Source organism: Solea solea, chromosome 1 (genome assembly GCF_958295425.1).
Source record: "Solea solea chromosome 1, fSolSol10.1, whole genome shotgun sequence".
Classification (NCBI taxonomy): domain Eukaryota; kingdom Metazoa; phylum Chordata; class Actinopteri; order Pleuronectiformes; family Soleidae; genus Solea; species Solea solea.
This window is the reverse complement of record NC_081134.1, coordinates 15,734,274-15,753,188: the sequence shown is the minus strand read 5'-3', so window position 1 is coordinate 15,753,188 and position 18,915 is coordinate 15,734,274. Positions and strand designations below refer to the sequence as shown.

The 18,915-nt window shown below is 42.1% G+C and overlaps 1 protein-coding gene across 6 annotated transcripts in view; it reads right to left on the bottom strand.

Annotated features, from left to right (window-relative positions):
* The window catches only part of greb1l (GREB1 like retinoic acid receptor coactivator), a 66,945-nt gene that overhangs the window by 22,381 nt on the left and 25,649 nt on the right, over positions 1 to 18,915 (bottom strand). For 2 of the 6 annotated variants that reach the window (XM_058647046.1, XM_058647079.1), the window contains exons 1-4: positions 6,614 to 6,875; positions 4,137 to 4,249; positions 710 to 869; positions 74 to 250 (exon numbers count right to left, since the gene is read on the bottom strand). In XM_058647046.1, the coding sequence (XP_058503029.1) occupies positions 74 to 250; positions 710 to 866 (334 nt within the window). In that variant the 5' untranslated portion in view covers positions 867 to 869; positions 4,137 to 4,249; positions 6,614 to 6,875. Of the gene's footprint in view, positions 1 to 73; positions 251 to 709; positions 870 to 4,136; positions 4,250 to 6,613; positions 6,876 to 11,040; positions 11,060 to 18,915 lie in introns of those variants that run through there. The other 4 variants (XM_058647073.1, XM_058647087.1, XM_058647064.1 and 1 more) reach the window with 3 other exon arrangements.

Genomic DNA, 18,915 nt, shown 5'->3' with positions numbered 1-18,915 from the left:
ATCTTCTCGGATGCTTAGTGACAGATTTTTGTCATTTATTATAAATGTATGTCAAATGAAGGGCCTGGATTACCGTCCAGTGTGCAGCAGCCGTCAGGTACAGGAGCCTGTAGGTAGGGGAGTGGAGGGCTGCTGCTGTCGGAGTCATCGTCATCTTCCAGCTCCTCCAGATCGTTGGAAGAGTGGCCGTTCATGAGCTCATGACCCGGTGGCTCCACGGCATGGAATTCGGCTTTGGGCTTTATGTCTGCTGGAGAATTTAAATCCACGTTGTTGTTTTTATACCATTTTGCACATTCTTTGTTGGGTCTCTGTAGACGTTTGTGTCATTTGTCGGTGTTTGTGTCATTAAAACGCAAGCTCTGGCTGGAGTGTCCATGTACAGTACTTTCTGTGAATAAACACACTGGAGCTTTAACATTTAAAATAATACGTAGGTGAGTTTGGACGGTTTGGTCTTGAATGGAAATTAAAACACACTTTAAATCACGCACTATAATTTCCACTTCCATTGAATCCAACAGGAAGTACAGACCCACTAAATCAAGCGTTACAGATTATTTTACAGATAAAATGCACCTGTATCTGGACAAAAATAATCTTCAAGGACAATATGTTCAATGAAGCCAAGTCTCCTCTGCTGTGAAGCCATATTTTTGGGAAGAAGGAAAAAAAGGCCCAAATCTTTGAGGTGAGGTGACCTTCCTACCTTCCATATTTCCGGGAAAAGGCTCTGGCTCGAGGTAGAGCTGAGTGAAGATGGGCTGTGGATCTCCGCTGCTCGAACGCAACGACGCCTCGATAGAGTTATGGAGAACCTCTTCAAATCGAGCAGACTTCAGCTGCCCGGCATATGAGTTCCCCATTATCTGTGGAGAAAATGATGCTGTTCATCTCAGGTGGGATCCTGTCATGAGAAGTGCTGCGGCCGATACAGACTGCGAAACAGCAGCGATCATACTGAGGAAAGAATTTGCATTAGAAATGGCTTTTTCCAAACCCAAAAGAGCAACTCTGTCACATGTAAAATATGCAAGAAGAAACGCTGAGATACCAGCTGTGTTTTCCCCATCGTAAGCGTGTGGCGCGGAGCAGGATTTGTTGATAGATTAGTGTGCATTTTTCCACAGAAATGTCATAACGGCTTCACAAATGTGAGTCACTGTTTCTCTTTAACACAGAAAGTCAACTCGACCTTAAAACTTTTACTTTTTGGGGGGGGGGGGGGGTGTTCGATCAAGATCACAACTCATCAACAATGGGTCAGAGGACAAACAACACTGACTTTTGTCTTAAGACTTTAGTCTGTAATTACAAAAACAGTTGTAGGTCACAACAACATAAGGAATACTCCCCCGAACACTATGCAGATTTTCTCTGTCAGTCCAAACAGAACAGCTAAGGCCAGCGCCTTTTTCCTCATAGTTTTTTTTTTGTTTTTGGCTCTTTCTCCTTCTGTCTGTTTTTTGCTCTGCCCCCCGTGCCCCCTCCATCTAAGTGTCCACTGTGGGACATCTGCTGGGGTCGACTGTGTGGGCTTGACTGGCTCTCTCTCTGGCGGCAGCTGGCAGCTGGACAGAAGTCTAAGCTCGTGCCCTCAAAGAGGGAAGTGAGAGAAAGGAGTAGGAGAGGCACGGAGAGACACTGCAGGAGCAGCAGCAGCAGCAGCAGTTAATGACAATGCTGCTCTCATTGTGTCCATTTATCAGAACATTTTTCAGTTTGTCAAAACATGTCACTGGATCTGTTTTTAATACCAAGCTCATTATCAAGACTATTAAAAAAAAGGCAGCTTTTTCTTCTGCTTTGGCCTGAAATGCCTTGCAGCGTTTGTCCTTGAAATACATCTGACAGGTGCAGGTCAGTGTTGTTGTGGTTCATAAACATTACAACGGCCAAGGGGAAGCTCAGGATGTAGACTTCAGCTGTTTGGGAGGAGCTCAAACTCCTCCGTGTTTGTGTCTCTCTGTGTCTCCCTGACAAGGTCACACATGATCTTTTAACTGCATTCATAAGTTACATAAATATATAAGTGGCCTAGACCTGAGCTCAGAACCAAGTGATGTTTTAACGTGAAGCTCGGACACACCTTTCTACAGCTCTTGTGTTTTTGCATGTGCTACCACCGAAGTAGCCTTTATACTACTTTATATACTTTCAGCTAAATGACTTAGGCTAAATGTGTCATGTGACTGCAGCATATTTACCAAATGAAAACATGACACAAAAAAAAAAAGTTGTCTATATCGTGTCCACCCAAGATTACAGATTATAACCCCCTTAAAATGTTAAGAACCAGCTTATATTTCTGCTTTAAAATTCATTTAATCAATTGATTAAACCATCTTTGTAGTTGTGATTAGAATTTGACACATTTTGCAATCAGGATTTCTTATAATGTGTCTGAAAGTCTTTTGGAGATTAATGTTTTAATTTGCCATTTTTACAAGCACAATTACAACACTGATACATTTTGGTGCAGGCTTCTCGAGTCTAAGAGACAGAATAAATAAGGAAATCTGCACACACAATAAAAATGCTGTTTTTTATACTATAAAACATGATATCATACAATTATATAAAATGCACTTAAAGTGGTACCCCATTCCTGTTGGTCAAAAAAACCCATTTGATCCCGGGTTTAAATGGGATTTTCACGAGTGGAAACTGGCATTCACTCTCAGGTCAAATGACTCCTTGCTGCACGGAGGTTGTTCTCGGCCTTGGCTCTGATCAGAATCACTGGGAACGTAAGACCCCGGGTGAAACACACTCATTTCTCCTTGGTCTTGCTCTATATTTGCCAGCGAGGCACCGTTTCTGGATGTTGACAACACCATTAGCTAACCTCCAGTGGGAAAGCACTCAAAATCATTTATTTTTGATCACTCAAAGACAAGCCGAAGTATAAGGTGCACAACAGTAACCACTGTGACATTATCACTTAGTGCTACAGTGGAGGGTGTTTTTATTTTTCCTTCCTCTGACGCATTTCAAGCACAGGTGACGCAGGAGTGAAAAATAAACAGATCGGGGCATTAAAAAAAAAACCCTGTCTTTTCACACGTCTTTACTTTCTAATGTCATTTGCCATCTTTCTGTCGGTGGCTGTTATTAAAAACTACAAAAGAACATCTTCATCGTAAAATGAAATCATTTAGCAGCAACGATCAGTTCATTAACATCAACACGTGTTTTCCTTCTGAGCCTTTTTTTTTATTTTATTTTTTAAATGAGCACAGAGGGGGAAACAAGGTGGAGTAGCTTTTCTTGTCCCAGGTGTCACTGTGCCCACGCCTGGTCAGGTTCCACACTCCACGTTTCCCTAACAACCATCCTGGGGAGGAATCTGACCAGCCCAGACAAAAGACAAGATTAACAGTGCCTGACTGTGCTGTTGAGGAGATAAGCAGCTTAACAGAATCAAGCTACAGTATTTCTTGCTTAACTGATGGAGGAAGCTGGCCAGGCTACATTGAGGAACAATGACAGACGGGCGGGGGGGGGGGAGCAAATGAGTGCCTGAGGGCGTTTTACAGCAGCCGCCGCTGCCTGTTCGATTGTGAAGTCAAAGTAGGCTCCGGAGGCCTCTTTGGCTGGTTGACCCTCAAGCCTCAGAGGACAGGTTTGTCATTAACCTCGCACGGACCGGAGGTGAACGTAGGGATTTGACCTTTTACCACCTGCACGGTTGAAAACAAAGCGCGACCGCGGCAGAGGTCGCCTAACGGATGTTCCTGAGGTGTGACTCAGGTGTTGCTAGGGTCAGTTGAAGTGGCAGGCAGGGCATTTCAGGTGAGTCAGCAGCGGTTGTTTGCGTGATAGATGGTCAAACAGGAGTGGGCTCCACCCGGGAGAGAAGCAGTTGAACGTTCAAAGACTAATGGCTTAAAGGAAGGAGGGGGTTATCCGTGTGTGTGTGTGTGTGTGTGCGTGTGTGTGTGTGTGTAATGTCAGATGGTCAGTCAAGGCCATTCCTCTCCTTCTGGGTGGCATCAACAGATTGCATGAATGCGACCCCAGGTCAGAATAAGCTACACTAATCTCCACACAGTGGATTTGAGACGACCACGACAGAGAGAATATGAGAGCATAGACGCTCTGTGGAAACAAAAAAAAAAAACAAGGTGGCTTACGTTGTCAGATTGTTCCCAAGCGTGAAGCTACTTGTTCACCTCTGCTACATGCTGGGGTCACTACCACTCGGTGGAAACGGTCAGCAAAGAAATTTCACTCAGTGCTTCGAGACCTGGAGGGGAGAGAGCAGGGAGATTTCTGATTAGCTCACACAGTTCATCACTCCTTGTGACACAGTGACACACCAGCCACATCTCTAGGCCCCTCATGTGAATTAGATACAACTAAAAACTGCTATTAAAATCCAATGTTTTTGACCACGTCAACTCTCAATAAACTAACATACACTTCATTATATTAAGAGGTCACATTGAATCTCTTTTACGAGTAAGAACTAGATTATTGGGCTGGAGGATTTGGGTAAAATGTCTTATTGTGATTTTTCTCTTTTTAAAGTTTCATCTCAACATTTACTGTGTTATAGATTTAAAAAAAGGGGAAGAATAGCATTAAAACATGAACGACTGATACTGAAACGCAAGCACCAGAACGCAAAGATATGGACGCTTTCGTTGAACATAAATCAATAAAAAAAATTAAAATAGAACATTTAACTGCAGCCTTTTTGTTCAGCTCTACTAGACGAATAGATAAATTATGATTTAGCCTGCAGAATGAGTGCTCATAGTATGCTCATAGTATATTAGTATAGTAGCATACTCTCTTTGCTTAAAGTGCGAAGCATTTACACAGTGAATATAATATATAGACTTATGGCTACTTAAACATTACAAGGCTAAACAGCCGTTATGTGATACCATGACCCTGGAGCTATTTCCACAAAACACAATTGGGTGGATTCAGTTTGTAGCTGCACTCGGTCACTACACACACCGCCGCAACCAGCTACTTTGACCCTTTGACAAAGTATTGTTTAGCCACTCAGCCTCTGATATAACAGAAGCAAAGTTCCCTGTACAGCAGTGACTGTTCCGCCAGCACATTTACACAGTCATCACTTATTCAGCAAGAGCGAGGCAGGTCTGGGGTCCAAGTCCTTCAAACAGCAAGTGTACACAAGCTGCTTTCTACTTACATTCACCGACTGCAGCTCATTGCGTGAATGATTAGCCAGCGTGATACAACTGATCAAACCCAAGAGTCTAAAACGTCAATATGTCAAACATGTGCTGCGTTACCTCTAGAGCAGCTGAGACATAATGCAAACGTGTAATCAAATGTAAAATGTACTGTTCGGGCGGTTGTGTTTTTGCACGGCACAAGTTCACACAGGAGATAAGTCTCCACTGAGGGCTTCATGTTCTGCTAATTAGCCGGGGAGCAGATCCTTGGAATATTTTGATGCTTATCTTGTCCCGAGCGAGACAGAGATTGCTCGCGAGATGAGGACGGAGGTGCCGTAAATGTACACGCCACTCAGCCCCGAGGCAGGTTCTGTCTTTCCATTAAGGACATTTTGTTGAGGGAATGTTAAGGGGCTGATGTGCCGCTTTGGCTTCAACATGTTTCAAAAGCATTAGTAGTAGTAGTAGTAAAACGCCAACACACTTCTTATACATTTACTGAGTCTCAGTGCAAGTGCAGCTACGGCCGCTAACGTTAAATACAGTGCAACAGAATGTACATTAAATGTTAATGTAATGTTTGTCCACTTCAATACTGAAGTCTGTAATAAATGAGGTCTACTTTTACGAGAGTTTTCCTCATCTAAAGCTGTCCGTTTCACTTCACAGAGTGGCACATTAATACTTAATAGTTCAATCCAATGGAGAATGTTCATATTCCCAAAAGTGTTTGGAATTGATTCTTGTAGTTAATGTCACAATGACATATTTCTTTCAGCCATTAAAAATTCAATGCATTTACCTTCAACCTTAGGCCATTCAAGCCTGTCTTTAATTTTACCACTGCCTTTTATTCTCTCCCGGCCTTTTGTTTTGCCCTAAACTGCATAATAACACTGCAGTGCTAACAGCAGAGATAGAGGACGATGAGGCTTAAATTTAAGTCTGAATAGTCTGAATCGGCAGATATTTCATCCAGGCCAGAGAAATGAGAATAAATCATTTTGCAGTTGATACAGTCCACAGACATAAACTTGACATTTGATTAACTTACAATACTTAACCTAGCCATTGACTGTATTTGTTATTTTCACTCCTTGGTGGAAAAGCAGGTATGATGTTAATGGAAATCTGCTCAATACCTCTCACTCATTTTCACCTCATTGTCATGCGTCAACATTTAAAAGTCCACAGCAGCAGTTGAAATGCGGGAAAGGGCTCAGCAAATACTTAACAAAGCTGAGGTGAAAAGAAGACACTGCCCATCAGACATGAGAGCGGTGGGGGTGTAAGAAATAATAAGAGGGAGCAAAAAAAAAAGAAAGACAAACATCTTCCATGTTCTCTAAATTAGGTGCTAAAAGCCCATCTCATTAATGCTACACCAGAGCTGCATGTGACACACAAGTGGCTTAAAAAGAAAAAAAAAAAACAACTTGCCTCTACTGTACCTTCCATGACTCCACAACCAGTCTAGGAAAAGTGTTACAATCCAAATCAAAAGTGGTAAATCCCAAATGTGAAGGGTTGTTGTTGTTGTTTTTTCACATAGAGTCCATGTTAGGTAATAAATCCTTTACGGAGGAATTTGTGGATTTCCCTGCAGCATATGGAGTTTCACTCTTCTCAAGACACCTTTGTCATGATCCTCTATAGAAAGAAATGGGAATTCCACTCTTTCCCTCAGTACAGCAGATCCCCTCTCTCTCTCTCTCTCTCACTCACTTGCAAACAAACACACACACAAACACACACACACACAGACCCCTCCCCCAAGTCCCCTATGCCCTCCTCTGTCCTGTGCCATTTGCCAAGGAGGGAGGGAATCCACCGGGGGCTCATTCATCTTGGCCCTGCTGACCCCCTGTGGTGACAGATGCTCTTGGAAGCCTGCAGAGTTAAGGGGGGGGGGGGGGGCTAAACAAAGGAAGGGGACCTGCATCTCACCGCTGCCACACAGCCACAGCGTCCTGCCACGCGTGACCCCCAGCAAGCCGCCACATCTGCCGTGGGCGCCGCGTGTCATAATGTGGAGGAATTTCAAAAAGGAAAAAAGGAGGCACATCTATAAATGTAACTCTCACTCTCACACAGTTCAGTCTCTCGCTCTCTCTCTCCCCCCCCTCTCTCTCTCTCTCTCTCACTGCATGCCACAACCAACTTTTTTATTGGGGGCCAATTCAGAGACGGGAGAATTCGTCTCAGGTCAGCTTGAGCATTTTGTCTTCATAGCCGTGCCCAGGATTGACCCCACACTGGGGTTTTACTCCTGCTATAAATACCAGAGGCTCATCTGGTCAAAATAAATAAACAGAAATGTACCGCAAATCAACAGGAACTGGCAGATGTTGGGGATTATTTGTCATTATAGCTCAGTGGTCACTTTAAGCACCTTATCACGATGATAACAACAGGAGAGGGAACTCATTTTTGAGGAAATAACTGGGGAGCAAATGACTGACGACTAAGGCTAAGTAGAAGTGTCACAGCAATGCTACGACATTATCATCAGATGTCAATTTTTTCCTACCATTGTTTCCTCAACTTTAGCCAGATTTCACCATAAGAAATTCTAAATTATTTCACTCAAGTTACATTTCGATACCAATGTTTACACTTTCACAAAACTTTTTTTTTTTTGCCAAAGTTTGCAGATATGCTGTAAACACACTCGAAAAAAATCAGGACATTTTCTTGTCCTGCAATGTATGTACCCATATAAAAATGCTAAAATGTGAATTTTAAACTATACCTATGGCGTCTGTGTCTATTTCCTGCCACCTAATTACTATGCAGTGAGTCAATTTGGTTGGCAAATATTAGGTCTGAGTAAACTCACATCGACGTGCTACTAAGTTATATTCACCAATCCCACAAGTATATTCTTATTGTCTTAATTTCCTCCCTAATTAGTTGATTAGATGAGAGAAACACAAGCACACGCTATAAATTTTGGGTGTGTTTTAACTGAAAATCTCTCATTATTAACATCTTTGTTTACCGGCCCGGGCGTTTTTGCGTCACTGAGCCACATGACTGAACTGTTCCAGTTCATTACCACAGACACAGTCAACAGTTGTTTTAATCAAGTTGTGTGCAGCTTTTCTCACCTCCTCTCCAATGGTTATATTAGGGCGCAGTCAGTGTGAGGGTGGCTGTAAACCAACATGCCAGCCAATCGCAGCCCTCATTAGTCCTGACGGGGCTTTAATGCACTCATTTCTCCCCATCAGCCACATTTGTCTAAACATTGGGCTTGAGTTTGACTGTGAAATTTGTCCAGCAATCGCTGATTCAGACCACACACACACGACACACACACACACACACACACACATTTACACGGACGCCACTGGACACAAAGTGATTCTGTTCACTCAAAATGCATCAGGTGTGACAAAAGTGAAATCTTGACACACATCCATCAGATGCCAGTGCAGCCACAAGTTCAACAGGGGGAAAAGAGCTGTCAGTGTGATTTATGCCTCACCCCCTGACTTTGACACGGCCTGTCTTAAATAGCCCATTCAAAACAGAGATAATGAGCAAACCCTGCATTTTTTTTTGTTTGGCCTGAAAAGATAGTGTTCAAAAAACAAAACAAAAGATTGTGGATTGAATGCTGGCCCGCCCCCCTCACCCGCCCCCCCCCAGCCCATCCTTCACCTCTGCATTGAGCTCCTGCTAAAATCCCTGACAAAGGGGAAGTAACTCTGCCACTGCCACTCGAGGAAAGATCGAGTCACGTGACCAGTAACAGGACCAGATGTGATAGATGGGGGTGATGGAGCAGATCTTGTGTGAAGTGGGGATCTACCCCGATTTCCCAGATGAGTGCTGACTCAGCAGCTGCCAAACACATGGAGGTTGCTTGAGGCAGCCGGGGACAGAACAACAGGAGAATCATTTTCAAATGGAACATTGATAAACAAACCTGATTGATCCCATCTTTCCATGTAGTGACAGACATGGATTTGCCTTCAGCTCACAAGCATAAAAACCTGATATCTTAAAAGGAGATGTAAATACAGTACATGTTTCAAATTAAATAAGAACTAGATACATAAAACCAGACGTGGGAATAAGAGACAAGACCGTAAGACTGACTCAGGCGAGGCTGGTTTACACCAAAAATTGCTCTCTGCTGCAGCGGTGAATTAAAAGCTTGGCGGTCACTTTGAGTAGCGTTAAGAATGCAAGACGGACAAATTATAAGTGACCTGCAGATGGTGTTCAACGGACAAACCAGGAGATGAGTGCTAAGTGGGGAGAGTAAATCTTGCAGGATTATTTTTTTGCAAATCTGTTGTTTGGCATCAGGACAATAATTTTTTTGTCATTCGAAAAGCAAGATTTTTGGCAGCACTGCAGAATTTCATTTTCTTTTGTCACACACGTTATCTGTATCAAATTAAATGCAGTGTCTTTTCATTTTGGTGTACTTGGCAGGGAGTACAATGACCCAGGTGCTAATTAGCAGGCCTGGCTCTTATGCCAAAACAAGTTAAACCAATCCTACGGCTTAACTGTCAAAAAAAAAGGAGGGGGAAAAAAAGAAAGAAAACAAAACAGGGACCTTGTGAAAATTCCCGCAACAGAATTCCCTTTTCTGCTCATTTCATATGGGCTAACTGACACCAAGGGTGTGAGGACTTGCACTGTTGTTTACTGTCCGGGTGGCAGTCCACAGCTCTAATTTCCTTATAAAAGCCCCACAGCCTTCTTTCAAACCCCCCGTCCTCCCTCTCCTCGGGGCTACCTGCTGGGCCCTGAAGTGCAAATCAGAGCTAGTGAGGATAGCAGATGAGCTGAGGTCATTCATGGCTTTCCAGTAGGCCACACAAACAAAGGCAAACATTCCAGTTGAATGCCATTGCTGAAGTTGGTGAGAAAGAGAGGGAGAAGGAGACAAGAGCAGGGCTCAGCGGAGATAATAGCCTCGGGGCGAGGGAGTGTGTGCGCATGTACGTGCATGTGTGTGTGTGTGTGTGCGTGTGTGTGTTCTGAGGGATTATCTGTGGAACCATAAAGTGGGGTGAACCAGGGTTTAAGGCCTGACGTGACCAGAGGGATCGGGGGCAGGGTCCAGGGCCTAAGGAGGGGCGGACAAAAGGAGCATTTGGGCAGATGAAGAAGCCATCATCATTAACCCACTGGAAGTTTACTGTCCAGTTATAAAACTCATTTCAAAATTAAGGGCTAGGTGGTGCGTGTGAAAGGAAAGCAGCACTGGGAAGGTCTGCGAGGGGCTGGAGGGTGGTGCAGCGGCTCATTGAGGAACCCTGAACCTAATCCATTAGGAGACAAGCGGCCTTTGTGTTAACTCCAGCTTGATTGGAACAGTGACCTTGCCACACACTTTGGCCCAGCGGATGAGTTTAAGGGCAAGGCATTTAACCTTAAACTGGATCTCAGCCACAGACAAAGGGCCGGCGTCATTTGAACTGATGAAGCACAAATGAAAATCAAACCTTGTTAAACGTCGCTTCAAAGTCGTTCCGAATGACTTTGCGGAGTCAATTGTGAGTCAGTGCTTTAATATGAAATTAAAATAACAATCGGCCATTGATTTAACATTCAATTAGTAATGAATTAGCTGCTTAACCAACCCTAGTTATTTGTTATTATTTTACTCTTACTGGTTCCAACGTTTTCACGTTTGTGAAAAACAAATGCCACAGGAAAACAGAGGTTAGGAGTTACAAAAGGTTCCGTGTCCACAACAAGACAGCGTTAATTAATTCTTATGAAAGTGTTTCCCAGGCTTTAACTGCAGCTCCTCAATTCCAAATACAACCCAGTTGCCTTTTATTAGATTTTTCTTTTTTTACTTTCAGTGTCTCTGCCACAAATCACAAGACCTATATTTTCAACTCACCGCCTTTAAAGAGCACAAACAGCATCCCCGCTTGCCAGAAAAAAATGCCAGGTCTTTGACTGTTTGACGGTCATTCAGAGAGATCTGCTCCCATGGCTGTTTTCCCTGATAGAAAAAGGGAATGAAAGTGAAGGACGAGCCACAGTTTACAATGCTGTTCATGACTGTGTAATAAAAATGGAAGGCCCGCCAGTCAACCCAATCTGCATTTTACAACGCTGCCGGGTTGAACACCAGTTCACCTGAGTCCAAACAACAGGGAGAGACACAGGACCCTAATGCATTTATGGACTTATTCAGCGAGGCAATATTGAATAAGACAACAATGAGTTCTATTTCATGCTGTAAAGCTGTCACTGGCAGTGGTCACATACTGGTCAATGGTAAAGGGCAAGAGAAGGTAAGGTGAGGATAAGACATGGGGTCCTCTAAAGGTTTAGCTTGAAGGATTTATTTAAATTAAAAAAAAAAAAAACATGCTTGACCTTATAAAGGACATTTTAAATATACAATACACACACATTAAAGCACCTTGTATACAAATCATCACTGCAACTTCTTACATCTGGTCCACAACTAATGTCTCATCCCAGAGTAGATCTTTGATGATGGTTGACCAGGTCTTGTCCTGGCCATAAACACTTGTTTAGACAGCCCGATTTGTTATGGGGTGTAAAAGGAGATCCATGGATCACGGTGAGAAGGCCAGCACTATCACAACATTGGCTCTTATCAGATGACACAACTAGGAGATGAACTCCAGCGTGCCAACACATCGTATGTCAGTCGAACATAAGTGGCATGTGATAATGAGATGATCAGCAACTGACACTTGGTAATGTTTGACATTTTTTCGGTGCTGGGCAAACACGCTCCAAAACTTTGGAAGCGTGTGGAACATCTGGATTAGGAATTGTACATTACAATGAAAATGTTTACTACACTTTACTACATGTGCAGAGAAGAACCAAAAGAGAATGTCTTCAAATTTAAGGTCAGATTTTGGTAGGTTTCTTAATACTACACTATACACAATAATCTGTACAATAATCCGCTGTAAAGAATAGTTAATCGTGGCATCATGAGACAGACAGGAAAGCATTTTCCAAAGAATAAATGTAAAACGATACCAAGTTCAAGCTTCGTCACTGTCATGGGTGTGCCAGATTTAAAAATGTGTCAATAAATATTAGAGCTGAAACAATTAATCGATTACTAAATTAATCGACAACTACTTTGATAATCAATAATCGGTTTTCATGATTAAAACAAGATTTCTGATTGTTTCAGCTTCTTAAATGTGAAGGTATGACGAAAACCGATCAACATTTTTTTTAAGGTTTTCTGATATTTTAATGACCAAGCGAATAATCATGTGCACATTTTGAAAATTAAGTAGTGATAATTACCTTTATTGTTTTATCATCTTGCCCCATATTATATAAGATTGTCTTACATGAGTGAGAATTGTAACTGCGTTGGTGTTGGACAAAACAGGATATTTGAAAATCTCCACACTGGTTAATTTTTCCCTCATTTTCTCACATTTTAGTTCATTGAGAAAATAATTTGCACAATAATGGGAAATGAAAGTATTCACCGAATGGTAGTCCAAACCTCTCGACTCATTGTTCGTGTCGGAGCTAAGTTAAAAATTAAGACATCGACTGAATGTTTTTGACAATTTAAGACAACATAAAAAAAACAAAAGAGAGAAAGGGGAAATAGATTAAAGGTGTTGACACAATGGACGGGTGACCTGCTCACCCTTCTTTCCTTGAACGTTTGGATCACTGACACACTAACTTAATTTAGCCGTGCCCGAAGTACTGAGTGCTCATGGAGAGGACATAAGAAAGAGGTCTGTTGTGTTTATCAGGCATCCAGAGAGAGACCCACTTTTCACAATAGGACCTCTCCTTTCTTTTCCTCCCTGAAAAAAAGTCTCGGCCACCTTGAATTCATTTGAGTGACACCGTGACAAAGAGGCTTCTCAATGTCCTGACGAAGGCACCTCCTCCCCTTTCTCTCTAAACTTCCTTACCGGGCGATCAGCTGTATCCATCATGCCTCTCTTCCCGACCCCAGGCGGCAATGCTGCCTCCACAGCTCCCTACCCCCGTCTTCCCCTCTCACACTCCTGCCACATCTCCTCTGTCATCCCCCCCCCCCCCCCCCCCCCCACCCTTCTGATTAATAAGCACCAGGTTGCCCTCGGTGACAGGGCCCACACTCAAATCCCATCAGTCCTCCATGCTACTGCAAGAGCCACGGCATCAGCAGGACTCTTTTTTGTCTTAATTGGACAATAGAATCGGGGCAATCCTTTGTCGTGGATTTGACCCCCACACACAAGTCTTGCTGATGAGAAAAAGTGACAGTAAACCTATTCAGCGACAGTGCCACTTCATCCTGCGCTGATCCCTCTGAGAGACGGATACATTACCGACTGGCAGATGTGACAGGGAACAGGGAAAAAGGGTGGTGAAGAGGGCACAAATTTAAAATGTGTCATTGTAGCCTTAGAGTTGGAGTTAATAAAGGATGGAAGGATGCGTCTAAAAGCTACTAAATGCTCCAGTTGGTCAACAAATGTCATTTAACAGCAATACTTGTCATAAATAAAGTACAGAGGGAGCTGTATCGTCAGCCAACATTTAACCCTTTAACACCTACGCCTCAAAATGTCCGCCTGGACATTCTTTGTTTTGCTTATTTTAACCATAGTAGCCAGTACGATAAGGACAATACATTTTTTGGACAGACTGGGAGACCAATTTTATTTCATTTGCTCTGTATTATATCACTTTAACAATTTTAAAGTTGTAGGCTCGGGTTGCAATCCACATAATAATTTCATTATATTTTCTTTTTTTTTGCCTGAGCAGTATCCTCCTGTCGTCATTTACCTCTGCATCTCCATTGCTACGATACACAGGACTCAGTGAATCAGGTGACATTTTCTGTTGGAGAGTAATGAATGACAGACAGATGGAGAGGGTCTGACACCAGGAGGAGGATTTTCATTTCCTTTATCTTCATTATATTCGAGTAATCTGTAATTTTTCTGTTACGGTTTTGCAAAAAAATCCTTATTTTACAGATCGATTGACAACCATAATAACTGTAAATAAAGTAAATAAATCAGGTAAATATGAAGTAAAATCTTAATACAGACTCAAAGCTTCATGTTTAACGGGAGAACAAAATACATTCTTATTCTGTTCTAAAAAAAAGTAGGTATTAACACAAAATAAAATATCTCAATAATAATCAATAATAAACATGTAGAAAAACGATCTTAAATGTGTAATTTATTGCTGATTGTAATATATTTAATAATGTGATACATATAACCTATTGTCGTTCAAAAGAATATTGTTTGCTGTTCATGCCAATCGCTATTCCCATTCTAACTTCATAGTAAATGGTTGGCCACTTGAGATCAACTGGGGGGGCCGCGATTATTGTTTCTTTCTGAACTTTACTCGCATCAGACTCCAGATTTAGCTTCATGTGTACATTTGTCCTGAGGCAATGCACAGGCTAATTCATACTGTCCATCAACACTGTATCAGTACTTCCATACTGGATTAATTACCATTTATCTTGTTAAGAAATGACAGGATACAAAAAAAACTCAGTGTAGCATTTTGGCAAAACTCCTCACAAAGCTTTCTCTCTCTCTTTCTCTCTCTCTCTCACACACACACACACACACACACTCACACGCAGTGAAGCCTAAATTGACGCGAAACATGTTCAGCTGCACCACAGGTGGGAACGGTTTCAATGAATTACTTGCTAATCTGCGTTCTAATCCGGATAATCTTATCAGCAAGTCAGTGTGCAGATCTAAGAAATCCAGTAAAGCATTGACGGTTTTTAATAGTTTCTATTGAAAGCCTGTTTTTTTTCTGGTTATACTTGCTTGAATTGCAAATGTTCATGCAGACGGAGAGTGAAAGGAAATAATTACACACACAAACACAAACACACAGAATGACCTCCCCTGTCACAGAGGAACGCTGAGTCCTCGCAGCAGAGGGTTGGGTCTTGGTCACCGTAGCCTTGGACAAGCTGTGACAGCGTATGGTGAAGCCTTCTGCTACAGACAGCATTCTCCCCCACAAACCCCAGCTGGCAACATCAACACACAGTGACCTTGTGTTTCAATTTCAAGCAGGGAGGGACCGAGGGAGCGAGAGAGAGGAGAGAGTGAGTTGTTGTTTTGGGATTGTGTGTGTGTGTGTGTGTGTGCATGGGACAGTATATGTGGGCAAAGGTGATGATGATGCTGCCATAGAAATCTGGCTACAAGCCTGAGTGTTTCCAGCTGTTGTTTTAGCACACATCTCTCAGCAACAATAGGAAATTCCATAAAAACAGTTAGACGCTATAAACTACTCATATTTAAACAATCAGTTTTTCTCCATGAATGACTTCCAATAATTCATTGATTACCAAAGTTGACGGTAATTCATTTCATGCCCATACATTGGCTTAATATGTCAGCCCAAGTTCACCAATTAAAAAGAGTGAAACAATTTAAAGGGCTACATGTAAAAAAAAATGCTAAAATTAAAGTAAAAATTCTGAGATTAAAGTCAAAACTCTGAGATTAAAGTCAACATTCTGAGATTAAAGTCAAAAGCACAAACAACAGCAACAGACTGAAATGTGACATGAACAGACAGACCGAGCAACAAACACAGGTGAAACTAATAAGACAGGTGAAACACATTACGGCAGGGCAGATAATCAGGGAAGACAGGACAGGAAGCAAAACTGGACAAGGTGCACACGAGGAAAAACAAAATAAAACAGGAAGCAAGGAACTGAAAACCAGTCAGAGAACAAAAAAAAAATAGGGTCTCTCATTCTCACTCAGTCTTTCATTAATTCATGTATCCTGTTTCTCTGTTCCACTTGTAAAAGCAGATCATTGCTGAAAACGTTAACTGCGTCTGTTGCAGCTGGCACTCAGTAACAATACAAACAGCTTATAGATGATCATGGTGGTGTCTAACTGTCACTAAAAAAGAATCTGATGCCAAAACAAAGGAAAATGAAGCTAAAATCAGTGAACTTTCCATCAGACTGCTGTCAAAATAATCCATCCGGTGACACAGCAGCACACACTGTGTTCTTTAGAAAGAACACCTTGCTGCGAGCAATGATTTCTGGCTGCAGGTACTGTTCCACTGGGGCTGGCACAGGGGGAAGGGGAAGACGAAGGTGCACTCTGTGTGAGAACACACTGTTCCATAACAGCGCTCTGCAAGAAGGAATTCTCAGCTTGATGCTTTCCAGGTTTCAATGGCAAGAATGATGATATATTATAACTAGGTGCTCTCCACAGAGCCAGCGCGCATGCTTTGCTCTTCATGAGCGTGTAACGGAGCCCGCAAAAAATCCAGGAGATTGATCTAACAAAAAAAAGGGAGGAGGAGGAGGAGGATGAACACTGTCGACATGAGACAAGCACTTCATGCCACGGTCGTACTGTGATGTGTGATGCAAGGTTCCACAGGTGTCAGGGTTAGTGACCTCATTTGTTTATTACTGCTGCAAATGAAAGAGTTCAACTCAAGGGACAGAGGACTGAAAACTCCTCCTTCACCTTGACATGTCACCACTCCCCCGCACGCACACACACACGCACAAAACAGGCCTAATTGTGACTGGTGACCCTTTAACTTTGCTGTGGACACGCTTCCTGGTGAACGACTTGGGGGCATGTACAGATAGGTTCCATTCATTTCTGCCACAGAGCTATTTCAACTTTGATCTGGGGTAGGCTGGGGGGGTATTCAGGGAATAAGAAGGACTTGGAACTACAAAGTGGGAACTGTTATGATAGAGCTGAAACAATTAATCGATTATTAATCGATTACTAAATTAATCGACAACTATTTTGATAATCGATTAATCGGTTCAAAGCTTTTTTCATGATTAAAACAAGTTTTCCAATTGTTAATGCTTCTTAAATGTGAGTATTTTTTCATTTCTTGGCTCTGGATAACAAAGAAATCATTTAAAGTTAATCATTTTGGTTTGTGGACATTTGAGAAAATCATAATTTCCAGGTTTGACGAACACCGCTCAACATTTTTTAAGTTTTTTTGATATTTTATGGACCACGCGATTAATCGAGAAAATAATCGACAGATTAATCGATTATGAAAATAGCCGTTAGTTGCAGCTCTAGTTAATGCTGGGTTTTTAAATGATTTTACACTATAGTCTGCCGCTAGGGGTTTGATGATGTCCTGAAGCAGTCAGTGCGTTTACATGCACGGTTTTATCGAGCTACGGCTTTGGTCCCGACTAAGACAGGCAATCAAACAACTTACAACTGTCCGAGTATGCATGCAGAGGAGAAAATCGATTTATTGTCCGTGTACGTCTGACTCCGCCTCCGTAGGTGGTGCTGTATGTCTTTATAAGCTAGTGCAATTTATTTGGTCAGACTAACATGTTTACAGGACATGAATTGAATTATTGTCTTAGTCCGACTAAACTCTGACTTTTAACGTGCGCGTTACAGACAACACATAAGCTAAACTAGTAGCATGAGATATTTCCTTCCTCACTCTGATGGTAGTTTGCAAAGGTTGCACATTTACTACAAGTCGTGCAGCTGGCGATGTGTAATCCAGAGGAGAGTGTGTAGGAGAGTCTTGAGTGTGTGTACACTGTACATGTTGTTGCCTGTTCTGGCACACATTTAATTCAGTCCGAGTTCTGTCAATCTTCCATAGTAATTTCACAATAGTGGAGATGGGTAAAGCTTCATTGACGTCATTAAAACTAAAATTAAATGATCTATGCATTACATTCATTCATTCATCTCCAACCGCTTTATCCTCCACATGAGGGTCGTGGGGCCACTGGTGCCAATCTCAGTTGACATAGGGCGAACAGCAGGGTACACCCTGGACATCACAGGGACACACAGAGACAGACAACCATTCACTCTCACACTCACACCTCCGATCAACTACTTTGAATATAAATAATGATTTCTATGGATTTCAAGACTGGACTGTTAGAAAGGCTTTGGAATATAAAAATAAATAACAATGTTCTCATTTTTTTTTTGACAGTATGTTGCAGAAATGTTGCATACTATGTCTTTAATGTGAACAAAAAAAACTAGCGGCCTGGGTTCAACTGGTTGGTCAACCAGGAGATCCAGTGGTGACAGATAAGAACCTGTCCTGCATGTCAGGAATGGTGATAACTAACAGGACATCACAACAGGAAGTGAAGCCATCTACTAGTGTCATGTTCCACTCATGCATAACACACACACACACAATTAGCATCAGGAGGTTAGCCTGCGACAAAGAGCAGGATGTTTGGGCCGCAGTGTTCCTGGCTCTACTGCATGTCCCACTTCCCTGACTGTAAGTTCCCTGCATTTATTACTAAACACCACATTCTATGACTGTGATAAAGCACTATTTTATTTTATTTTTAACTTATAAGAATGTCATGTACACAACCTTTCCTTTTCTCCTGACACTGACTGAGAAGGCCATAAACTCTGAGACTCACACCCTACAGCACACATTCATGGTCATTAAGACATTTAGCCAAGAGTGATTTGCTCCACGGTGAGGTTTAACATTTTTCAGCAACTGTTTCTTCACACGAGCATGGTCTGCTACAGCTGAACACGGTAATACACAATCATTCTCAGCCCCGGGTTTAGAATTTGCTCTTTAATTCACCGCAAGGGTTATAATCTGAAAATTCTTACTAGGGCTGCAATTTTCTCAATTAATCAACTTGTTTAGTTGTTACTTGTTTGGTCCATAAAATGTCAGAAAATGTTTAAAAAAATGGAAATTATGATGTTAATAGCAG